Source organism: Schistocerca cancellata, chromosome 10 (assembly GCF_023864275.1).
Source record: "Schistocerca cancellata isolate TAMUIC-IGC-003103 chromosome 10, iqSchCanc2.1, whole genome shotgun sequence".
Lineage (NCBI taxonomy): Eukaryota > Metazoa > Arthropoda > Insecta > Orthoptera > Acrididae > Schistocerca > Schistocerca cancellata.
This window is the reverse complement of record NC_064635.1, coordinates 74,986,014-75,011,284: the sequence shown is the minus strand read 5'-3', so window position 1 is coordinate 75,011,284 and position 25,271 is coordinate 74,986,014. Positions and strand designations below refer to the sequence as shown.

The following is a 25,271-nucleotide window of genomic DNA, read 5'->3' as shown; positions in this document are numbered from 1 at the left end:
GTACGACACAACATGTGGTTCATGCACGATGGAGCTCCTGCACATTTCAGTCGAAGTGTTCGTACGCTTCTCGACAACAGATTCGGTGACCGATGGATTGGTAGAGGCGGACCAATTCCATGGCCTTCACGCTCTCCTGACCTCAACCAAAAATGATTCAAATGGCTCTGAGCACTATGCGACTTAACTTCTGAGGTCATCAGTCGCCTAGAACTTAGAACTAATTAAACCTAACTAACCTAAGGACATCACACACATCCATGCCCGAGGCAGGATTCGAACCTGCGACCGTAACGGTCGCTCGGTTCTGACCTCAACCCTCTTGACTTTCATTTATGGGGGCATTTGAAAGCTCTTGTCTACGCAAATGTAGAGACTCTTCGTGCTCGTATTGTGGACGGCTGTGATACAATACGCCATTCTCCAGGCCAGCATCAGCGCATCAGGGATTCCATGCGACGGAGGGTGGATGCATGTATCCTAGCTAACGGAGGACATTTTCAACATTTCCTGTAACAAAGTGTTTGATGTCACGCTGGTACATTCTGTTGCTCTGTGTTTCCATTCCATATTAATGTGATTTGAAGAGAAGTAATAAAATGAGCTCTAACATGGAAAGTAAGCGTTTCCGGACACATCTCCACATAACATATTTTCTTTCTTTGTATGTGAGGAATGTTTCCTGAAAGTTTGGCCGTACCTTTTTGTAACACCCTGTATAAGAAATGTTTTTGTTCGTAATGGCGTTATTCGGTAATGAATCCAGTGAGTGAAAAATAAAGACCAATTTTTAGTTAAAATGTAATACATATGATGACATCTATAGGGTGTTACCGTAAGAACATGCAAAAACTGAACTGCGCATAGAGGATGTTCCGCTGAACAATGTGAGGTAGGGAACCTTGCATCGGAGTTGCCAACCTAAGGAGATAAAAGGAATAAAATTACAGTAGTGTGTATTTTATTATTATTATTATTATTAGTCGCAAAGCTCTCAGAGTATAACACGCTAAGTAAACATGGTTTATTTCCCGTTCTTCTGTTTCTTTTTATTTGCCCACCAGTTTTTCATTGTTTGCAAGAATTTAGCGCTTCTTTCTTCCCTCCATTCTGTTCTGGTCCTTCGGGCTTTTGTCTCTGGTTTAATCTCCCAGTTTTTTACTTTTATTCCAAAATTGTTCCTTACGTCTATTTCTTCTTTGGCAATTTGGCTAATTCCAAGTCTTTTTTAACATTTTGGATTCATTCTTCTCCATTAGCAAGGGAATCTACGTATTTTACTATTCTTTTTGTTTGTGTTCGGGAAGCCTCATTTGAGGCGTCTTTTCCTCATGTCTGACTCTATGCTAGAATATTCTGCAATTTTGGACGTTCTGTTGTCTATACCCATTCGCGGTCCATCTTGGTCCCAAAATTTTCCTAATTATTTTTCTTTCTTCTTTCTTTAGATTTCTGTATCATTTTTCCTGTTTAGTGCCAAGTTTTCGCTGACATATAACATTGATGGTTTAATTACTGTTTTGTAACATCTAATTTTGCCATTTAAAGATAAGCATTTTTTATTGTAGAAGTTTTGCACTAATCCTAAACCTTTACGAGCTGCTTGTATTATTTCTTGTTGTGTATATTTTAGAGAGATAATTTCTTCTAGATATTTGAGGTGTGATATTCGGTTAATTTCTCCATATTTCGTTTGTAATTTGAAAATTTCGAAATTTGATGTTGCAAACATTGTCTTTTTAAATGATATCTGCAGGCCAACTTTCTCTGCGCATTCTTTTAGAGATTCTATCTGTTTTATACCCATCTCACAAGAATCAACCATCATTGTGAGATCGTCCGAAAAGGTTAAGTAGGGAATTCGAAGGTTATTTTCTTTTTATTTCCTTATGAAATTGGTTTCCAGCAATTTCCTTCTTCAAGTTTCTTTTCCCTTTCTTCCATGACTCTATCTAGTACTACACTGAACAAAAAAGGCGATAACCCATCACCTTGTCTAAACCTAGTTTTTATCTCGAATGGTTTTGAAAGTTTTCGCATAAATTTCACTTTGGATGTTGTATTTGTTAATGCCTGTTGAATGACTTTCTGTATTTTCCGATCCAATTCTTTTTCTTCAAGGATTCTAAATAGTTTGGGTCTGTGAATTGAGTCATAGGCATTTTTGAAGTCGTAAAAGACATATACTGTAGGCTTTCTTCGCATCTTCCTCATTCTTGAGATTTATTTTAGGTTTAAAATTTGATCCGGCTACGGATTGTTTGGCCTGTAACCAGCTTGGAAATCTAAGAGTTTGGGTTTAAGCAGTTGTTGTGCCCTTTCAAGAATACAAGCTGATAATATCTTATATGTGACAGGGAGTAGAGAAATTGCTATGTAATTATTCACATCATGGTTGTCCCCTTTTTTAAATTTATTTATTTTTATTTTTTATTTATTTTTTATTTAAATTAGTTACAGCCTATACCACCATTGACACAATGAACGTGCCATTTGTACTGTATCTTACAAAACGTGCTTAAACTGACCGACATCAACCTCATCCACGCATGACATCGGCGAACAAGATTCTGACGCACCCTAATAAATATTCCTGGTGTGTTTCAAATTACTATACAGGCAACTACAATTGTGGCAACTAATTCCACCTCCGTATCCACTGGGGTCTCATACACAAGTGACTTTAGATATTCCCACAAGAAATAATCAAGGGGATTCAGGCCAGGTGACCTCGCAGGCCATGGAATAGGACCTCCAATTGCAATCCAGCGACCAGGAAATAAATCATCATGACTTCCTAGTAATCAGGCTGGTCTTCCTTGTTTTCTTACAGGTAGTAAAGAGTGTAGATGTAAATAAACAGCACGCTTATGCGCGTGTTAGCTGTAAATTAGCTGGGAAATAGTAATGTTAGACAAAGCGGTAGGCAAGTTTACTTTCATATCTCCTTAAGCTGGCTTCTCCGAGCCCAGGTTCCCTACCTCAACCTGTTCAGTGGAGCATTCTCTATGTACTGCAGCATCACGCTCTTACGCAAACACTCTGTTTAAAAAATTACTACATATATTGCAATCTGTCTTTATACACCATTTCTGCACTCAGAATTTTCCTCTAGTAACATTAAAGTTATTCTCTATCTTGCCGTGTGTCCAGCCGTCTTGTCCCTTCTCTTTGTCAGTGTTTTCTACCTATTCCTTTCCATGGTAATTCTCACAATTTTTACCTAATCAATCAACTTAATTTTCCACATCGTTGTGTAATCACCCGCCTCTGTAACCAAGGTCGCTGACGCATGCTTGTGCCGTGGTACTCACCTCGGACGTACGCTAGTTCGAAACCTGGTGGTGAAAAATATTCACCGCCACTGTTTGCCCTGCAATGGTAGGAGAGGTGGTGGTGTAAAGTTCCTGACCACCACCCTCTGCGACAGGGCCTCGGATTTAATACCAAACCTCTCCGCGATTCAGCCTCTCCATTCGCGTCATCCACAGCGATATTAATCCGAAACTATACTGGACAAGTTGTCTTCACAGTCATCCACAGAGCACAGATACTTGGCTGATACTTCATAACAGATTAGGGGAAGACAACGGCAAACCACCTTCACTGCTGCCTTTTCTAGATAGATTCCTGCATCTGGTCCCCAACATTTCAAAATGGTTCAAATGGCTCTGAGCACTATGGGACTTAAAATCTATGGTCATCAGTCCCCTAGAACTTAGTACTACTTAAACCTAACTAACCTAAGGACATCACACAACACCCAGTCATCACGAGGCAGAGAAAATCCCTGACCCCTCCGGGAATCGAACTCGGGAATCCGGGCGCGGGAAGCGAGAACCCCCAACATTTATTCCCCAAATATGGGACTTTTTTCACTTCTGATAATACCACGTTTCAATTCTTTGTTTTTACACACATTCCATTGCGTAAACAGCTGTGCTTGAGTCCTACGTATCCAGAAATTTCAATTTATGGTCCATTTTTAACACTATTAGAACTCTTCCGTCGAGCAGCGCTCTCTTTGCTTTGTTAATCCCCTCATTTTCATCCTTCATCCTTTAGTTTGCTTCCAGGGTAGGGGAAGCCTTTTAACTAATCAACTGTGTGGTCGCTAAATTTCATGTTAGGTTTGTTGCCTGTCTTATTTCCGCTGTGTCTCAGATATGTACACCTTTATTTGGTTAACCTGAATCCATATTCTGTGCGTGTAAGACCTTAATTCTACAGAATCCGCCAGAAAAAATGTATACACTCTTTGTCAGGCTGTATCGAGACATCGATATTGTCGTCCTATTTAAGTTACGAGTGTGTGGTAGTATGGCCTTTGGCTCAACAGATGTTAATAGTTTCATCTCCGTATTGAGAAAAGAAGATGGCTGGAGCACGCTTGACATTCGAGCAACGAAAATGAATTGGGAAGTGGTTTTCCAAGTTTGATAATATCATTGAAGTGCAACGTCAGTGGAGGCGGGATTTTGAAGCAGAGCAGTACCCGACTCTTACGATAATAGTTGGTGGTGACTTTAATTTACTCTCGATATGTTGGCGAAAATACATGTTTAATTCCAGAGGTACGCATAAAATATCATCTGAAATTGTGCTAAACGCATTCTCTGAAAATTATTTCGAGCAGTTAGTTCATGAGCCCAATCGAATAGTAAACGGTTGTGAAAACACACTTGACCTCTTAGCAACAAATAACCCTGAGTTAACAACGAACATCAAAACCGATATAGGGATTAGTGAGCACAGGGTTGTCGTAGAGAGATTGAATATTGTAATCCCCAAATCCTCGAAAAATAATCGAAAAATATACCTATTCAAAAAAGCAGATAAAAATTCACTTGACGCATTCCAAAGAGACAATCTCCACTCATTCCAAATTAGTAATATAAATGTAGACCAGATGTGGCTTAAATTAAAAGAAATTGTATCGGCAGCAATTGAGAGATTTATACCAAATAAACTAACAAACGACGGAGCTGATCCTCCATGGTATACAAAATGGGTTAGAACACTATTGCAGAAACAACGAAACAAACATGCCAAAATTAAACAGACGCAAAATCCCCAAGATTGGTGATCCTTTACGGAAGCTCGAAATTTAGCGCGGAGTTCAATGCGAGATGCCTGTAACAGTTTCCACAACGAAACGTTATCTCGAAACCTGGCAGAAAATCCAAAGAGATTCCTGGTCGTATTTGAAGTATGTTTGTGGCAAGAAGCAATCAATGCCTTCTCTGCGCGATAGCAATGAAGATACTATCGAAGACAGTGCTGCCAAAGCAGAGTTACTTTACACAGCCTTCCGAAATGCCATCACAAAAGAAGACAAAGTAAATATTCCAGAATTCGAATCGAGAACAGCTGCCAACGTCAATAACGTAGGAGTAGTGAAGCAACTCAAATCACTTCATAAAAGCGAGTCTTCTGGTCCAGACTGTATCCCAATTAGGTTTCTTTCGGAATATGCTGATGCATTAGCTCCATACTTAACAATCATATACAACCGTTCGCTCGACGAAAGATCCGTTCCCAAAGACTGGAAAGTTGCACAGGTCACACCAATATTCAAGAAAGTAGTAGGAGTAATCCATTAAATTACAGGCCCATATGATTAACATCGATATGCAGCAGGATTTTAGAGCATATATTGTGTTCGAACATTATGAATTACCTCTAAGGAAACGGTCTATTGACACACAGTCAACATGGGTTTAGAAAACATCTTTCTTATCAGACACAACTACCTCTTTATTCGCATGAAGTGCTGAGTGCTATTGACAAGGGATTTCAGCTCGATTCGGTATTTCTGGATTTCCAGAAGGCTTTTGACACTGTATCACACAAGCGGCTCGTAGTGAAATTGCGTACTTATGGAATATCGTTTCAGTTATGTGACTGGATTTGCGATTTCCTGTCAGAGAAGTCACAGTTCGTAGTAACTGACGGAAAGTCATCGAGTAAAACAGAAGTGATTTCTGGCGTTCCCCAAGGTAGTGTTATAGGCCCTTTGCTGTTCCTTATCTATATAAACGATTTGGGAGACAATCTGAGCAGCCGTCTTCGGTTGTTTACAGATGACACTGTCGTTTATCGACTAATAAAGTCATCAGAAGATCATAACAAAGTGCGAAACGATTTTAAAAAAATATCTGAATGGTGCGAAAAGTGGCAGTTGACCCTAAATAAAAGTGTGAGGTCATCCATATGAGTACTAAAAGGAACTCGTTAAACTTCGGTTACACGATAAATCAGTCTAATCTAAAAGCCGCAAATTCGACTAAATACCTAGGTATTACAATTACAAACAACTTAAATTGGAAAGCACACACATAGAAAATGTTGTAGGGAAGGCTAACCAAAGGCTGTGTTTTATTGGCAGGACACTTAGAAAATGTAACAGACCTACTAAGGAGACTGCCTACACTACGCTTGTCCGTCCTCTTTTAGAATACTGCTGCGCGGTGTGGGATCCTTACCAGATTAGACTGAGGATGTACATCGAAAAAGTAGGCAGCACGTTTTGTATTATCGCGAAATATGTCACAGAAATGAAAGAGGATTTGGGCTGGACATCATTAAAAGAAAGGCGTTTTTCGTTGCGACGGAATCTTCTCACGAAATTCCAATCACCAACTTTCTCCTCCGAATGCGAAAATATTTTTTAGACACCGACCTACATAGGGAGGAACGATGACCAAGATAAAATAAGGGAAATCAGAGCTCGTAAGGAAAGATATAGGTGTTCATTCTTTCCGCGCACTGTACGAGATTGGAATAATAGAGAATTGTGAATGTGGTTCGATGAACCCTCTGCCAGGCAGTTAAATGTGATTCGCAGAGTATCCATGTAGATTTAGATGAACAACTAACATGCCTAACAATTAAACGCATTATCGACAAGTTTGAATTGTATGGAACGATTTGTGATATTCACAAATGAATATCAGGAAGACAGTGTACAGCTACAAGTCGTGGTTCCTCGGCTCTCGTGTTGGAAGCGTTTGTTAATTCTCCACAGAAGTCTCCAACGGAATGTGCACATGAAGTGGTGGGTGGGTTAGCATTGCAAGCTATAAAGTGGAAAGTTTACATTTCACGATTACTGCACGCGATTAATGATGACGATCCTGATCACCGAATGAAGTTTTGTGAATGGTATCAGCAAATGGTAACTCATGACGAACAATTTGTGACGAAGGTAGTGTGGAACGACGAGGCACAATTTAAACTTAATGGAACAGTGAATCGGCCTAACAGTGTGTACTGGGCACCGAGAAATCCGTATGTGTCTCTGGATAAAGCGGTCTATCTACCAGGGGTTCATGTGTGGTGTGGACTATCATCTAGGGGCTTAGTAGAACCCTTTTTCTTTGATGCTACTGTAGCTGGAGAAGTGCACCTGGAAATTTTACGCACATCAGTTTTGCCAGGTATACGTGTGCTTTATGGAGCTGATGAAGAGTTCTTCTACCAACAGGACGGGGCGCCACCACACTACCACCTAGCCATACGAGCTTTCCTGGGTGACAATTTTCCGGGGCGTTGGATTGGACAAAGGGAGCCAATTGAGTTCCCTCCACGGTCGCCAGATCTAACACCTATGGACTTTTACTTGTGGGTAACTGTGAAAGATAATGTCTATCGACGTAAGCCACGTACGCTGGAGGAACTTCGGCAGGAGGTTACAGCGACATGTGCAGCGATCTGCACTGTAACTGACTGATATACAGGTGGCGGGAACCGCTGGTCGTTAAGTTATGTGTACAGCCGCCAACGGCGAACATTTCTAACATTTAAAGTAACCATGCGCTAAACTGAAGGCCGTACAACATGTGTGTCCAATTCTTAAATGTGAAATAAACACGTAAGTAATACTTTTCGTTCTTCGAAGTGTGTATACATTTTTATGGCGGACTCTGTATTCTACAGGTGATATAATTCTTGCTCACTTTCATAAAGACCAGGAAACTAATAAGGCTGTCTTATCGTTGCTGTCTTTCACCTCCAATCTTAGTCTAACTATGAAAATTTCTTCTTTTTCATTTCTTGTTTCTTCACTACACAGTTTGAATAGCAAAGAAGACAGACAGGATCCTTGCCTTACTGTTAATATTGTAGTTTCTAGTTCAAGGACTGGTGCAATGCAACTCTTCACGCTAGATTATCCTATCCTATCTTCATCTCCACATAACTGCTCTAACCTGGATCTGTTTACCGATACAAATTGAGTAATGTGCGACGCGTTTGGAAAACGTTAATTGACGCCGAGCTGTATTCGAGAATCTCACGCAAAAGGTTGGTCGGTTGATTTGGGGGAGGTGACCAATCAGCGATATCATCGGTCCCATCGGATTAGGGAGGGAGGGGAAAGGAAGTCGGCCGTGCTCTTTTGGGAGGAACCATCCTGGCATTTGCCTTAAGCGATTTAGGGAAATCACGGGAAATCTAAACCAGGATGGCCGGACGCGGGTTTGAACCGTCGTTCTCCCGATGCGAGACCAGTGTGCTAGCCACTGCACCATCTCGCTCGGTCACGGAAAAGAAAACGTGTTCTCATCACAACAGTCTTACAGAATAGAAATCCGCTTCAGTAGCCAGCAATTTTCTTAATTTATTCCGAGAACGGTTTCGAAGCTTAAAACATCATTTTATGGTTGAAATGGCTCTAAGCACTATGGGACTTAACATCTGAGCTCATTAATCCCCTAGACTTAGGACTAGTTAAACCTAACTAACCTAAGGACATCACAAACATCCATGCCCGAGGCAGGATTCGAGCCTGCGACCGGAGCAGCAGCGCGGTTCCAAACTGAAGCGCCTAGAACTGCTCGGCCACAGCGGCCGGCTTCATGTTATGCTTCTGGGAAGTCAGCACTAGGCACTTGCATGTCATGCAGTACAGGCGGTCGCTGTATTTGCTGGCCCTACGTGTGAGTTTAGTCACTTATTAATTTACAGTATTATGAAGTTCATTTCTGTCCGGAACCCTCCCCACAGTTAGCGTTTGTTTGACGTGGGTGTGATGCTCCATGGCTGACTGGCTGGAAAGCCACACAATTATATCCTCATAATTATGTGAGTACAGTACAATCTGCCTACCTGGCTAGCTGCGCGGTCTAACACGCTGCTTCCCCATCGAGATTAGTGTCCCAGTGGATTAGTGTAGAGGCCCGCCTCGGCGAATACGAGCTGGTCCCCCTTATTCAGCCTCAGTTACATTATGTCGGCGACTGCTCCACAGACACTGTCTCCATGTACGCGTAGACAATAATTATTCTACCACGCAAACATTTGGGGTTACGCTCGTCTGGTATGAGTCGTTCCCGGGGGGTCAAGGTCCACTGGGAGCCGAACCGCACAATAACCCTGGATTAGGTGTGGGGCGGCGGTGGGGTGGGTGGACTGCTGTGGCCTGTTGTGGGGTTGTGAACCACGAAGCCTCTCCGTCGTTTCTAGGTCCCCAGTTTAACACACAAATACACACCACTATCTACAAATGTAGCTTTCACTTTAGTATGTCAGTCCCACAGTACTTGTATGTCGCTAGCCCCTCCTTTTGTTCACATTTGGTAGCAAATGAAGATGAAGATTTAGGCTTCGAAACAGATCGTGGAATAAATTAAGAAAATTACTGGAAATTGAAGAAAATTTTTATTCTATAAATATTCTGTAAATTTGTTCCTACACGAAACTATATAAGGCTTGAAAAATAACAAATCTGGAGGTGAGGCTCGCATCTTGGCTGAAATGTGGAAATACGCAAATCATGATACAATAAAACATCTCCATGATATCATAGTGAAGATTTAGGAAACTGAAACTCTGCCTCCAGATTGGACCGTAGCAATTATTCAAAAAGGCGATAAGAGTGATCTAAATAATTACCGAGGAATCTCTTTGCTACCAACGACGTACAAGATTTTTTTCCAGACTGTTGTTAAACAGAGCTGAATCAGTCTTAGATCGAGCTGGTTTCAGGACATTAAGATCCTGTGCAGAGCAGATCCATAACCTAAAATCTGTTATATCATACGCCAAAACAATATAAACAACGTTTTTTGTGACCCTTGTCGACTTTCAAAAAGCGTATGACTCAATTGATAGAGAAACAATAAAGAACACCCTTGCCGAATTTTGTCTAGATAGGTAAACAATCAATCTGATAAGCGCCACTTTAAATAACACAATGTAAAAGGTCAAGTTCAGAGGCGAACTACCAGAACCATTTGAAATCTGTACAGGGGTCAGACAAGGTGACCTGCTCTCTCCACTGCTTTTCAACTGTGTCCTGGGAAAGATAAGGAGTGGAAAACAACCGTACCGCCAGGTTATGGGATTCAAATTGGACACAAAAGAAATGGCCTCAGTGGAAACTGTTTGGCTTTTGTTGACAATCTGGCACTCATTGCTAATAATATTGACGAAGCTAAGGTTGAAGTGTCCAGTCTACAATCAATTGCTGCTAAGACTGGCCTAAAAATAGCATTTAACAAAACTGAATTCATCACAAACATCAAACACGCTCCTCCTCATATTGAAATACAGCAAGAGAAAATCAAGCAGTCGAAGAAATCTAAATATCTTGGAGAAATAATTACACCTGACGGTTCAGAAAATTCAGCTGTAGAAAGTAGGTGTTCTAAACTAGAAGGTGCTTTTCATCTGTGCAAAGACTTATACAAAAGCAAAAGCCTGTCTTTAAACCTAAAACTTTGTCATTATAACACCGTAATTAGGGCGTCAGCTTTGTATGCATCAGAATGTTTAAACATGACGAAGAAAGGACCACTACGAAAAATTGAAATAAAAGACCGGAAAATTTTGAGGAAACCCTTGGCCCTATCAAAGAAAACGGAGAATTCCGCCGAAGACACAACTGTGAATTATACGAACATACGTAAGTCGTTGTTACTAGCATGAGTTAGCCGATCGGTCTCAGGCGCTGCAGTCATGGACTGAGCAGCTGATCCCGGCGGAAGTTCGAGTCCTCCCTCGGGCATGGGTGTGTGTATTTGTCGTTAGGATATTTTAGGTTAAGTAGTGTGTAAGCTTAGGGACTAATGATCTTAGCAGTTAAGTCCCGTAATATTTCACACATATTTGAACATTTTTTTACTAGCATGAGGGAGCGGAGAATGATGTTTTTTGGTCATCTGGAAAGACTGAACCCGCAAAGACTTAGTCATCGCATACATTCATCAATTTCAAAAACAAAATCGTATTCAAAATGGGCAAGCATAGTTAAAAAGGATTTACAGGAAGCTGAAATTTCATTTGATGACATTCAGGATCGAGAAGTTTTCAGAGAAAAAGTCAAAATTACTAAAAACCTTATTTCGCTTACTACGCTAGTTCCAAGCTCTGCGCGCAAATGGTCAAAACAGAGAAAAGAAGCATAGTCAGCTAAAATGAAAATCCACTGCAAAAGAGGAAAACACAATCAGGTTCAAAATGGCTCTGAGCACTATGGGACTCAACTGCTGAGGTCATTAGTCCCCTAGAACTTAGAACTAGTTAAACCTAACTAACCTAAGGACATCACAAACATCCATGCCCGAGGCAGGATTCGAACCTGCGACCGTAGCAGTCCTGCGGTTCCAGACTGCAGCGCCTTTAACCGCACGGCCACTTCGGCCGGCACACAATCAGGGAAGAGATAAAAATCTTCGTGGTCCATAGCAGGCCGAAACGATAGCAAAAAAATGTTCCTCAGTTGTGGAGGTTCGCCTGATCAAATATACTGTCTTGACAGCAGTGAGACGATTAGTGAAATATATAGGTATGAAGTAGAAGAGACGGAGAGTTGAGAAACTGTATGGAAAGAATTACGCTCCCTGGTCGTATCACATTACAATTATTCTGTTAGATTGTGATTCGTGGACTATATTTCAGTCTGGTGAAGATGAATCAGGGCAAGCAAAAACTCTGCTTTCCATACGCAATGAGCAGCAAATGCATATGCGAAATTTGACAAGTCCAAAAACAGTATGGGAAATGGTTCAAATGGCTCTGAGCACTATGGGACTTAACATCTGAGGTCATCAGTCCCCAAGAACTTAGAGCTACTTAAACCTAACTAACCTAAGCACATCACACACATCGATGCTCGAGGCAGGATTCGAACCTGCGACCGTAGCAGTCACGCGGTTCCGGACTGAAGCGCCTAGAACCGCATGGCCACCGCGGCCGGCTAGTATGGGAAGCATAGTATCTTGCGCACTCGTCTAATATAAGGTGCCTAGGAAAATGTCTTCTCAGGTGGCTAGACAACAATTCAAGCAGATCATATCAATGGAATTTATTACTGTAAGTTAAATTGAACAATACTTAACTTTGCGTATTCACAAAAATGTGTTGCAAGCAAATGGCGACATTCAAATAATCAATGTCCTTTGGTATATACAATTTCAGTGTAAGCAAAATAATTAAGTTCATAAGTCACTGCTGTGGCGGTAGTATGCGGGCTATGAGGCGCAGCGCTTATGTTCTCTTCGTGTAGAGGCCGCTCTTGTCGCGGTGATGTCAGCGTGCTATTGGCTGACGTCGCCTCACTGCCCTCTCTGCTCTTCCGTTCTTCATCGTCGGGCCAGCGCTTCTCATTACGCTGGGGCAGGAAGTATATAAAAAATTTTACGAACCAGGGGATACGACAGTTTGCACTGTGTAACTGAGACGGGTATTACATCCGCTAAAAATGAAGAACTGTGAATCTACGGAAAATTATGTAGGACTAATACACAAAACTGCAACGCATGTAGCGAACATTAGTGATGAAATCGAAGATCGAGATCTAGCAGTGAGTATTCTTTATTGGCTTGCAGACGAATGGGGTTCAGTAGTGACAGCTTTGTGGAATTTTCCAGATGATGACTTTAACTGTGCTACGATTAACAGTCGTTTGCATGCTGAAGATGCCAGACGACATTCTGGAGTGTCATTCAAAGCTAATACCAGTATTGAAAGGTGCCTAGGAACGTCACTTACGGAACAATGTGTCAAAGGACAAGAACAAGCGAAGAAAGAAGCATCGTGAAAATGTACTTTTGTTTTCTACAATTCCACAACAAAATTACGTCTCGAACTCTGGCAGAAACCCAAAGAGATTCTGGTCATACATAAAGCACACCAGTGGCAAGACGCAATTAATACCTTCACTGCGCGATAACAACGGTGAAGTCACTGACGACAGTGTCACTAAAGCAGAGATATGAAACACTGACCAAACAAGACGAAGTAAATATTCCTAAATTACAATTAAGAAGTTCTGCCTAGATGAGAAACATAGAAGCAGATATCCTCGGTGTAACAAAGCAGCTTAAATCAGTAAATAAACCTAAGGCCTCCGGTCCAGATTGTATACCGGTCAGCTTCCTCTCAGAGTATGCTGATACAATAGCTCAATGTTTAACGGTTATATTCAAAGGCTCACTCACAGAAAGGTCCGTGCCTAAAGACTGGAAAATTGCTCAAGTCACACCAATACCCGTATCACTAACGTCGATTTGCGGTTGGGTTTTGGAAGATATACTGTATTCGAGCATTATGAAGTACCTCGAAGGAAATGATTTATTGACACATAGCACGGATTCAGAAAATATCGTTCTTGCGAAGCACAACTAGCTCTTCTAATGAAGTAATGAGTGCTATCGCCAGGGGATGTTGCTGTCATTTACCGTCTTGTAAAGTCATCAGATGACCAAAACTAACTGCAAAATGAGTTTGATAAGACATCTGTATGGTGGGAAGAGTGGCAATTGACCGTGAATAAAGAAAGGTGTGAAGTTATTCACATGAGTACTAAAAGAAATCTGCTAAATTTCGATTACGCATGAAGTCACACAAATCTGATGGCTGTTCAAAAAATGGTTCAAATGGCTCTGAGCACTATGGAACTTAACATCTTAGGTCATCAGTCCCCTAGAACTTAGAACTACTTAAACCTAACTAACCTAAGGACAACACACACATCCATGCCCGAGGCAGGATTCGAACCTGCGACCGTAGCAGCCCTGCGGTTCCGGGCTGCAGCGCCTAGAACCGCTCGGTCACCGCGGCCGGCCTGATGGCTGTAAATTGAACTAAATACTTAGGGATTACAATTACAAATAACCCAAATTGGAGCGATCACATAGATAATGTTGCGGGTAGAGCAAACCAAAGACTGCGATTCATTGGCAGAACACTTAAAAGTTGCGACAGGTCTGCTAAAAAGACTGCTTACACCACGCTCATCCGCCCTAGTCTGGAGTATTGCCGTGCAGGGTGGGATCCGCATCAGGTGGGAGTGACGGATGACATCGAAAAAGTACAAAGAAGGGCAGCTCGTTTTGTATTATCGCGTAAAAGGGGAGATAGTGCCACAGACATGATACGTGAATTGGAGTGGCAATCATTAAAACAAAGGCGTTTTTCGTTGCGACGGGATCTGATCATGAAATTTCAATGACCAGTTTTCTCCTCCGACTGCGAAAACATTCTGTTGGCACCCACCCACAGAGGGAGAAATGATTATCACAATGAAATAAGAGAAAAAGGGCTCTCACAGAAAAATTTAAGTGCTCGTTTTTCCCGCGTGCCATTCGAGATTGCAACGGTAGAGAATCAGCTTGAAGGTGGTTCATTGAACCCTCTGCCAGGCACTTTATTGTGAATAGCAGAGTAATCACGTAGATGTAGATGTAGATGTCTCAAAGTCCGTCACTTATTCAGAGCAAAAGAAAGCGTGTACTGTGGCACAGTCACTGAGCAGTGGTAACTGGAAAGTGGATTCCAGGGCAACTCATCACGCGGCTCCAGATGAAAATTATTTTCCTGCTGTTGATGCAATTACTTTAGGTGAAATCATAGCCGTAGGTGGTGGCAGAAAAGTGGAATATGTGTAGAAAGATACACTACGAGCGAAGATAACTAACAAAGAATGTATGGCTAAAGAATTTGTAGCTAAAAATATAGTATTTGTGTCTCAGTTCGGTCATGCAATCATTTGTCTGAGACAGCTCACTGACAATGATAGGCAGATTATTTTCGATTACGAAGGTTGGCAGATCTACATTTAGCTTGGGAGACAGCTCGTTTAAAGTCAACAGAAAACTCTTTTACATTACTCAAATAGGAACGCAAGTCCAGAACCGTATTGAGAAATAATAAATTTAACACAAAATCACTAGACTTATGACGTCGCCGAATGATGTACTTCAGGAAGAGTACAATAGATATCATGATGAAAGAGAAAGCAGTTCTGGGACAACACCGTAAAAAAGGCAAAAAAAAAAAGAACTGAGACAGCGAACACCGGTGTGGTGCGATAATTAAGTAGCAATTATGCACTCCAAGAATAATATAGATAGGTCAAGAACACGAAACACCGATTCATCAGGGATAAAGTAACGGATTGATCGATTTAATGCCTGTAAATTTGGACGCATAAAAACCGAACAGACTTGTTAACGAAGCTTCTAAGTCGGAATATTCATGAAGGTCACTGGGATAAAATTTTACGTTCGAAATGATAAACGTGGTTAGTTTCCGATATCATTTCGAGGGGAGCGGGAGGCGTGGCGGAAGGGGAGTTAAGCAACTGGGAAAGAGCTCCTTTACTTATTCCATTTTTGTGGCGTGACTGGATTGCTAAAAATTTCGAAAAAAGTTTGATCTCTTAAAAAGAAGACTTTTTCTCTTCTTCTGTGGTGTACGCAATATCGTCTTTCAAAAAGATTAATGTATGTAGCACGACCGGTTTATACTATTCCAGCTAGATGCAGTGCATGCAAATAAAAATCGAAGTCCGTCAGAGACTAAAAATACTGTTCACATGCAAGTCACGTTTATTATACACACCTCAAAAAAACTTTTCCATCACCTTGGTTCCGAGAGTTTCGGAAGCTGTACAGAAAATTGGGATCGCGATCAACATAAACATCAATGGTTCAAATGGCTCTGAGCACTATGGGACTTAACATCTATGGTCATCAGTCCCCTAGAACTTAGAACTACTTAAACCTAACTAACCTAAGGACAGCACACAACACCCAGCCATCACGAGGCAGAGAAAATCCCTGACCCCCCCCCCCCCCCCCCCGGGAATCGAACCCGGGAACCCGGGCGTGGGAAGCGAGAACGCTACCGCACGACCACGAGATGCGGGCGTTCATGTCTGGAGAACAAGCTGGCCACTCTAGTCGAGCGATGTCGTTATCCTGAAGGAAGTCTTTCACAAGATGTGCACTATGGGGGCGCGAATTGTCGTCCTTGAAGACGAATATGCTGCCGATATGGTTGCACTACCGGTCGGAGGATGGAATTCACGTATCGCACAGCCGTTACAGCGGCCATGACCACCAGCGGCGTACATCGACCCCACATAATGCCACACCGAAACAGCAGGGAACTCCACCTTGCTGCACTCGCTGGACAGTGTGTCTAAGGCGTTCAGCCTGACCAGGTTGCCTCCAAACACGTCTCGAACGATTGTCTGGTTGAGGGCATGTGCGACACGCATCGGTGAAGAGAATGTAATGCCAATCCGGAGTGGTGCATTCGACATATTGTTGTGCGTCGTGGAGCCTATTACGCACAGTTTGAGTCGTAACACGACGTCCTGTGGCTACACAAAAAGCGTAACTCAACATGGTGGCTTTGCTGCCGACATTCCTCCGAGCTATAATCCGTAGGTAGCGGTCATCCACTGCAGCAGTAGCCCTTGGGTGGCCTGAGCGAGGCATGTCATCGACAGTTCCTGTCTCTCTGTATCTCCTGCATATCCGAACAACATCGCTTTGGTTCACTCCGAGACTCCTGGAGACTTCTCTTATTGAGAGCCCTTCCTGGCACAAAGTAACAATGCGGACGCAATCTAACCTCGGTATTGACCGTCTATTCATCGTTCGACTGCAGAAAACACGAGCCGTGTACCTCCTTCCTGGTGTAATGACTTGAACTGATCAGCTCTCGGACCCCCTCCGTCTAATAGGCGCTGCTCATGCATGGTTGTTTTGTCAAAGGGACTATGTCTGTGATACAATATCCACAGTCAACGTCTATCTTCAAGAGTTCTGGCAACCGGGGTGATGCAAAACGTTTTTTGATGTGTGTATACTGATTTAACATGGTTTACTTCAGGACAGAGGGGCTAAAAAGTACAAAACAAAAATAACTATAAATTTCTGCAATGAAAATTGAACAGCATGTTGTTGTTACATATGTAAAATGATAACGTCTGATTAGAGAAGTGCAAATGTGCAAACATATTTTGTTGGGGCAATACATTCAATCTAGTATTATTTAAAATATAAAATTTTTGGTGAAACTTGACATCAGACTGGCAGTTTTCTGGTGTGCTTCTCATGACGTGCTTCAGTTATTTCAGAATTTCCCTCTAAAGAAAAATATATTAATGTTTGCAAAAGGTGAAACAACAAGATCGAGAAATGTGATCATAATGAAATTTATACCACCGATTAGTGAGATGACGCTACACAAATGATTATCATAACAGACGTGTACGTGCACTGTCACCGTGGAAATTCAGTGCACAGTAGTGTCACAGTGTGCTACAGTCAGAGCCCCCAGACGTCGTGGCGTGGATTAGAAGAGGGTGTGAATACCAGCTGGGGAGTACTCTGCCACGCAGCTTTCACGTGCACCCACAAAGAATCAACTGTGGCTGCAGAAGGAGCTCAACGAGCTAGTTGGCGGCCGACTAGGCCCCAGAGATGTTCAGAGAGCGACATGTCAGGCTAACAGGCACGCCAGGGGAGCAATGGTACCCCACAATGTTCAAAGAAGGCTTGCACATACCTCGCCAAATGCGGTCGGGCGTTGTCCTGCTGCGACATACATTCGGGTTTGTGTTTGTGTGTCCGGCGGTGATTTGTTCGAGTTGTTCATCAGTGATTCGTTTTACGAGTGTTCGAGTTTCTTATGGCAGTGTTTCGTGCAACACTGTGTACCCTGCGTCAGTTCGACTGAGCGATGCTTTAAATGATGTAATCCTGTCCGCATACTGCAGTAGCCAGTTGGTTGGTTGCGACAGAGCAGCAAATGAGTGTATTCTTACCGTACTGGAGTAGTGGTAGTTAGTGTAAGAAAAACATGAAACTAACGAAAATTATTATTTATTTTGCAAAAATTCTGAGAAATCACAATGGCACTTTTAGTTATGAACTGAACAAGTTATTCCCGGGTTCTTTTCGGAATGTGAAGTTACCTCTTAATGATAGGATTCGCTAATGAAATTTCTATACAAAGTTTAAGATTGTTATTGACTTGGCAGAATGGCTGAGAGCCGTGCCTACTCAACTTGAATAATTATCCGTTAGAATGTTGCTGGGTATGGTCGAGGCTGTCGCGTGAGAAATGCAGTGAAGTGTGCTGTTGTGGAGGAAATATGGGGCTCGCAAGAGGTGTAGCGCACAATACCGTAAGCTGCGATGACTGCTGTCTGCGCCGCTCGCTGCTGACAAATAAGATAACTCTCGTTCTATCTGGACTGACCTTTGCCAATGAAACTCTCCCTACACCTTGATGAAGTCAAGGATTCCTATTCGCCCCTAGTCTAACTATTGGCGTGGTACACCGGTCAGATAACCAGTCCAGCGCGATGCCACTCAAAAATTCGCTAGCAGGCGTTTAACTATAACTCTGTCCGTTCACACCGCACAATAAGTGTGGCAGCCAACACAATGAACATCACTTAATCGCAAGGACTCAAAATAAAGTCCGATTCGCTCTCGACAGAACTGCTCTCCCAGTGAAGTACTGAGGAGAGACTTGTTGCTCGCTCTTCGAGTACATGTACGAGCGCACACGCTCTCGTTACGCGTTCTCGCTCCAAGAGAGACAACAGAACGGCCCCTCTCCATGCCAGACGTGAAGGGGTATATCTTTCGGTCTCTTCCATTACTCCTTCAGCTAAAGACGTCAGGAATATCGTCTGCCAATCAGCATTGCTCTTCTAAAATGGGAGAATGACGTTTTGTTTAAGGCGACCAATCCGGAAATCTGTAGCATCGGCGTTGGGCGTTTGCTGTCTCCCTGTGAAAACCTCTGAAACTGCGTGTTATGTTTGCAAAGGATGCGTAGGCTGGGCGCTCCCACAAAATGTAGCAGAATTTCCTTTTAAGCGAACAAGGGGTCGTTCTCCCCTTTCACTCGGGCAAATGTTGTCCACTCCACGGGCGGTCGCCGTCCGATGTAAATAGGCTGAATCGTCCTCTGAAGGCACCGGCCTCTCAGCGTGCAGTCCACCTCTCCCGAACTAAAAGCTCCAGTGACCGTCATGTCTAGAATGTGTGTGTGTACACCAGCCTTGAGTATCTCAACCCCGGTGCGCACTTGTTATTTGTGTATCGTTTACATGAATTCATACAACATTGACTTTATCTTATCGAGCTTGGGTTCGAATAAAGTGTCTTGATGTGCGGAATATGATTGTGGGGGCGGAATATGTAAGCAATGAAGGTCAGGAGACCACGACGTCTTACACGATGTTCATATATGTCAGTAGTTTTGTGTCTTGGCTTATTGACATGCCTATATTTGAAGACGTGTGTCAGTGGTCTCTTTGCCTCCCTGGCATTTTGGTTGTAGTGTTTTCGATCTGGTGACCGAAATCAAGTAGTTGGTTGGTTCGTCGGTTGTCTGTCGGTTGGGTTGACTTCCGATTTAGAGATTGTTGGTCAGGCTGCCTGTCTCACCTAAACGTGCGTTAATGTTACAATCCCAGGCGGACCCTCGGAAACGTCTGAGCGCCATTCCTTGTGTGCTACACAGTGATTTCCCTGTTTGGGTTTTAGTTATTTGGTTGATGTGCGGCCTTCAGCCGAGTTTTAAAATTTTTTTTAAATTAATGTTCTTGCCTTGCCCTTAAGATAAGGCCTTCTGCCTTTTGATTGTAACTCTTCTTATTGCGTAATACGTGGCCTCCAGCCAAGTTCCATTAAAATTAAATTGCTAAGGCCTCCAGTCTGTTTACATTAGAGATTTTTTGAAAATATGTTTGGATGAAACCTCCAGAAGAACCTTGTATTTATCTTACTTAGGCCTTGTGTCTTGGATTCTGAGTGAGCCCAACAGCTGACCTAAATTTAACCGAGGGACGTCGATTAGAGTTTTGAGTGTTTTGTAGCCTTGTAATATTGTGTGTTGATAAATAAAGTTTGTATGTCGAGTGCCCCCCCCCTCCCCCACATGAACCATGGACCTTGCCGTTGGTGGGGTGGCTTGCGTGCCTCAGCGATACAAATGGCCATACCGTAGGTGCAACCACAATGGAGGGGTATCTGCTGAGAGGCCAGACAAACGTGTAGTTCCTGAAGAGGGGCAGCAGCCTTTTCAGTAGTTGCAGGGGCAACAGGCTAGATGATTGACTGATCTCGCCCTGTAACAATAACCAAAACAGCCTTGCTGTTGTGGTACTGCGAACGGCTGAAAGCAAGGGGAAACTACAGCCGAAATTTTTCCCGGGGGCATGCAGCTTTACTGTATGATTAAATGATGATGGCGTCCTCTTGGGTAAAATATTCCGGAGTTAAAATAGTCCCCCATTCGGTATCCGGGTGGGGACTACTCAGGAGAAAGAAACCTGGCGTTCTACGGATCGGAGCGTGGAATGTCAGATCCCTTAATCGGGCAGGTAGGTTAAAAAATTTAAAAAGGGAAATGGATAGGTTAAATGGTTCAAATGGCTCTGAGCACTATGGGACTTAACATCTTAGGTCATCAGTCCCCTAGAACTACTTAAACCTAACTAACCTTAGGACATCACACACATCCATGGCCGAGGCAGGTTCGAACCTGCGACCGTAGCAGCAGCGCGGTTCCGGGCTGAAGCGCCTGTAACCGCTCGGCCACCACGGCCGGCAAATGGATAGGTTAAAGGTGGATATACTGGGAAAGGCGGAACACATCAAGGGATCACCAATTTAGTACTGGAGGGCAGCGTGGAGGTTAAAAATCGTAGAGGGAGACCAAGAGATGAATACACTAAGCAGATTCACAAGGATGTAAGCTGCAGTAGGTACTGGGAGATGAAGAAGCTTGCACAGGATAGAGTAGTATGGAGAGCTGCATCAAATCAGTCTCAGGACTGAAGACCACAACAACAACAACAACATGTCGAGTGCAACTGACAGGAACTCATTTTGGTCCCTTTTTACAACCTAATCCGCTCTGTCCTGCTAGCGCAGGCATTTCAGGTATATCTTTCATTTTACGCCATTCCCTGGTCCACAGTCTTGTTTTCTTCTTCTTCTTTAATCACAGTACGAAAGTCAATGCCAGGACTGCTTTGTCTGTATTTGTCACCATACACACGAACACAAATAGTGTCTGCTTCAGAGTGAGGTGAAACTGATAAACATTGTTTGAACGTGTGGGCTTGCTTGGCAAACCCCGTCGCAAGATTAGGGCGATTTTGTCAAATAGGTTTGATCGCTTAAGGAAGGCCTGACCAAACAGCGCTCCGAAAACAGCGGCGAGTGGGGTTGAGGGCTGAGGAGGGGCAATGAAGTCTGCAGTCGGATGACGTCTAGAGGCGAACTGTCGCCTTGTCTGCTGCCACGACAACTTGCGTTACATTAGACTTACGTTCTGCATTAGGTGCACTATGGCATGGACACACATGTCCAGAAAAGAAAAAGCCACTCGTTCTTTACAAATGAGAACTGCCTTTTTTTCGTGTCGTTTGGCCACGCTAAGAGCTTAACGATGTGTTAGCAAATGGTTCAAATGGCTCTAGGCACTATGGCATTTAACATCTGAGATCATCAGTCCTTTAGACTTAGAACTACTCAAACCTAACTAACCTAAGGACATCGCATTAAAACTGTATGCCTGACCGAGACTCGAAATCGGGACCTTTGCCTTTCGCGGGCAAGTGCTCTACCAACTGAACTACCCAAGCACGACTCACACCCCATCCTCACAGCTTTACTTCTGCCAGTATCTCGTCCCCTACCTTCCAAACTTCACAGAAGCTCTCCTGTGAACCCTGCAGAACTAGAACTTCTGGAAGAAAGGATATTGCGGAGACATGGCTTAGCCGCAGCCTGGGGGATGTTTCCAGAATGAGATTTTCACTCTGCAGCGGAGTGTGCGCTGATATGAAACTTCCTGGCAGATTAAAACTACCTACCGGACCGAGACTCGAACTCGGAACCTTTGCCTTTCGCGGGCAAGTGCTCTACCAACTGAGCTACCCAAGCACCCCCAGGGTGTGGCTAAGCCATGTCTTTGCAAGATACTTTCTTCCAGGAGTGCTAGTTCTGCAGCGTTCACAGGAGAGCTTCTGTGACATTTGGAAGGTAGGAGACGAGATACTGGCAGAAGTAAAGCTGTGAGGACGGTGCGTGAGTCGTGATTGGGTAGCTCAGTTGGTAGAGCACTTGCCCGAGAAAGGCAAAGGACCCGAGTTCGAGCCTCGGTCCGGCATACTGTTTTTATCTGCCAGGAAGTTTCATATTAGCTGCTTTATGTTGCAGACACACTTTCTTGTTTCCTGTGTGTGTGTGTGTAACCGTCACCTTATAGCCGTCTCACTGCTCGGAATAGCGCAGTGGTGGGGGAAGTCGCACAACTCACCCGGCTCGACTACGGTCACAGACCGTGTGCGCGCTCCAGAACCGGAACTGTTGCCTGGGCCTGCTCGACAGCAACAGATCGGTTTGAAACTGAGTATTTTAAACACGTCGCAGACTGACGAAAAGAGCAGAGAAGCGAACGAAATCGACGCACGGCGTCTCGCCTTGTTTCAGACACGCGGAGCTCACCCGGAGGGAGAAACGCCCGCGTCGTGGACGGCTACGACGCGGGGGTGGGCCAGTTCCCGCACCAGGCCCTCGTCCTCTGCGACGGGTCGTCCATCTGCGGGGGGGCGCTCATCACCAGGACCGCAGTCCTCACCAGGGCGCGCTGCATCGACTAGTGAGTCGCAACACCTGCTGCGAGGCCAGCTGTACAGCGTGTGCACGGAGCAACGTGGCTCATGGGGGGGAGTGGGGGGGGGGGAGGTTCTGCAGCTGTATAGCAGTCAGGGTGTCACATGTTGCAGTTTAACAAACTGTTGTTTCCAGTATTGTGATAAATCTGATATTTCAACATTCCGTCTTTGTTTTATATGATTGGCGGTAACATCAAGAGCTGCAATGGCAACTCCACTGGTAAATGCAGAAGAGAGAGTGGATAGGTCGAAAAAGTACGAGGGTCAGTCAAATGAAAACCTTATATATTTTTTTAAAATATTATTCACTGTGCAGAAGTGGTACAAAGCTGTATCACTTTTCAACATAATCTCTCCCACGCTCAATGCAAAGTCCTCCAGCGCCTACAAAGTGCATAAATTCCTTCAGAAAAAAATTCTTTTGGTAGTCCGCGCAACCACTCGTCCACCGCGTGGCGCTTCATCAGAACGGAACTTCTTTCCTCCCGTTGCGTCTTTGAGTGGTCCAAACATATGGAAATCAGAAGCAAGGTCTAGAGAGTATGGTGGATGAGGAAGACACTCAAAATGCAGGTCTGTGATTGTTGCAACTGTTGTACGAACAGTGTGGGGCCTTGCATTGTCATGTTGCAAAAGGACACCTGCTGACAGCAATCCACGTCACTTTGATTTGATTGCAGGCTGCAGATGATTTTTTAGGAGATCTGTGTATGATGCACCGGTGACAGTGGTCCCTCCAGGCATGTAATGCTCCAAAATGACGCCTTTTTCGTCCGAAAAGATAGTCAGCATAACCTTCCCTGTTGATGGTTCTGTTCGAAAGTTCTTTGGTTTTGGTGATGATGAATGGCGCCATTCCTTGCTCGCTCTCTTCGTTTCCGGTTGGTGGAAGTGAACCCAGGTTTCGTCCCCAGTAACGATACTAGCAAGGAAGCCACCACCTTCTCGTTCAAAGCGCCGAAGAAGTTCTTCACAAGCATCAACACGTCGTTCTCTCATTTCAGGAGTCAGCTGCCGTGGCACCCATCATGCAGACACTTTGTGAAACTGGCACACATCATACACAATGTGGTGTGCTCACCCATGAGTAATCTGTAAGTATGTTGCAATGTCATTCAGTGTCACTCGGCGGTTTTCCTTCACTATGGCTTCAACTGCTACAATGTCTGTAGAGACACAACTCGTTGTGCCTGCCCTGGACGAGGAGCATCTCCCACTGAAGTCACACCATTTGCGAACTTCCTACTCCGTTCGTAGACTTGCTGCTGTGACAAACATGCATCACCGTACTGAACCTTCATTCGCTGATGAATTTCGATAGGTTTCACACCTTCACTATGCATAAACCGAATAACAGAACGCTGTTCTTCCCTGGTGCAAGTCGCAAGTGGGGCGGCCATCTTTATACTGATATTGCGACGGTATGTGTGCATCTGCACTATGCTGCCACCTACAAACCATTCTGCACGCTGTTTGTAGCACGCTTACCAACTTACAGGAGAACGGCGCGAAATTTCGACTTGTTATTACAAATTTAAGGTTTTCATTTGACTCGCCCTCGTACATTGAAGGCCTCTCTGAGCAGGAAGACTTGACTGATGACGTGATAGAAGAAGAAATAGGAATTGACAGGGAAGAAATAGGGGATCCAGTGTTACAATCACAATTTAAAAGAGCTTAGGAAGCCTCAGGATCAAATAAGGCACAAGGGATGGATAACATTCCCCACAATTTCAAAAATCATTGGGGAAAATGGCAACAGAATGACTATTCACGTTGGTGTGTAGAATGCATGAAACTAGCAACTTACGATCAGACGTCCGGTAAAACATCATCCACACAGTTACGAGTGCGAGATTATCGCATGATCGGCTTCACAGCTCATGCATCCAACTCGCTGACAGGAATAATTTACAAAAGAATGGGAAAGAAAATTTAGGATGTGTCAGATGACGGTTAGTTTGTCTTTAGCAAAGGTAAAGGCACCAGAGGGGCAGCTCTGACGCTGCAAACTGAAGAAAAATCGGGACATGTTCACTGGATTTGTCGACGTGAGAAAAGCTTTCGATAGTGTGAAATGGCGCAAATTGTTCCACATTCTGAGAAAAATGGGGGTAGCTATAGGGAAAGACGTGTAGTATACAATAAGTACAAGAACCAGGAGGAAGCAATAAGACTGGAACAGGGGTGTAATCTTTCTCTCCTGCTGTTCTATCTATACATCGAAAAAGCAATGAGGGAAATAAAACAAAGTTTCAAGAGTGGGATTAAAATTCGACGTGAGAGGATTCCAGTGATAAGATTCGCTGATGACATTGCTATCCTC

At 43.6% G+C, this 25,271-nt stretch overlaps 1 protein-coding gene across 1 annotated transcript in view; it reads left to right on the top strand.

Annotated features, from left to right (window-relative positions):
• The window catches only part of LOC126106135 (brachyurin-like), an 88,033-nt gene that overhangs the window by 1,404 nt on the left and 61,358 nt on the right, over positions 1 to 25,271 (top strand). The window contains exon 2 of the mRNA XM_049912378.1: positions 22,761 to 22,929. Within this exon, the coding sequence (XP_049768335.1) occupies positions 22,761 to 22,929 (169 nt within the window). The remainder of the gene's footprint in view (positions 1 to 22,760; positions 22,930 to 25,271) is intronic.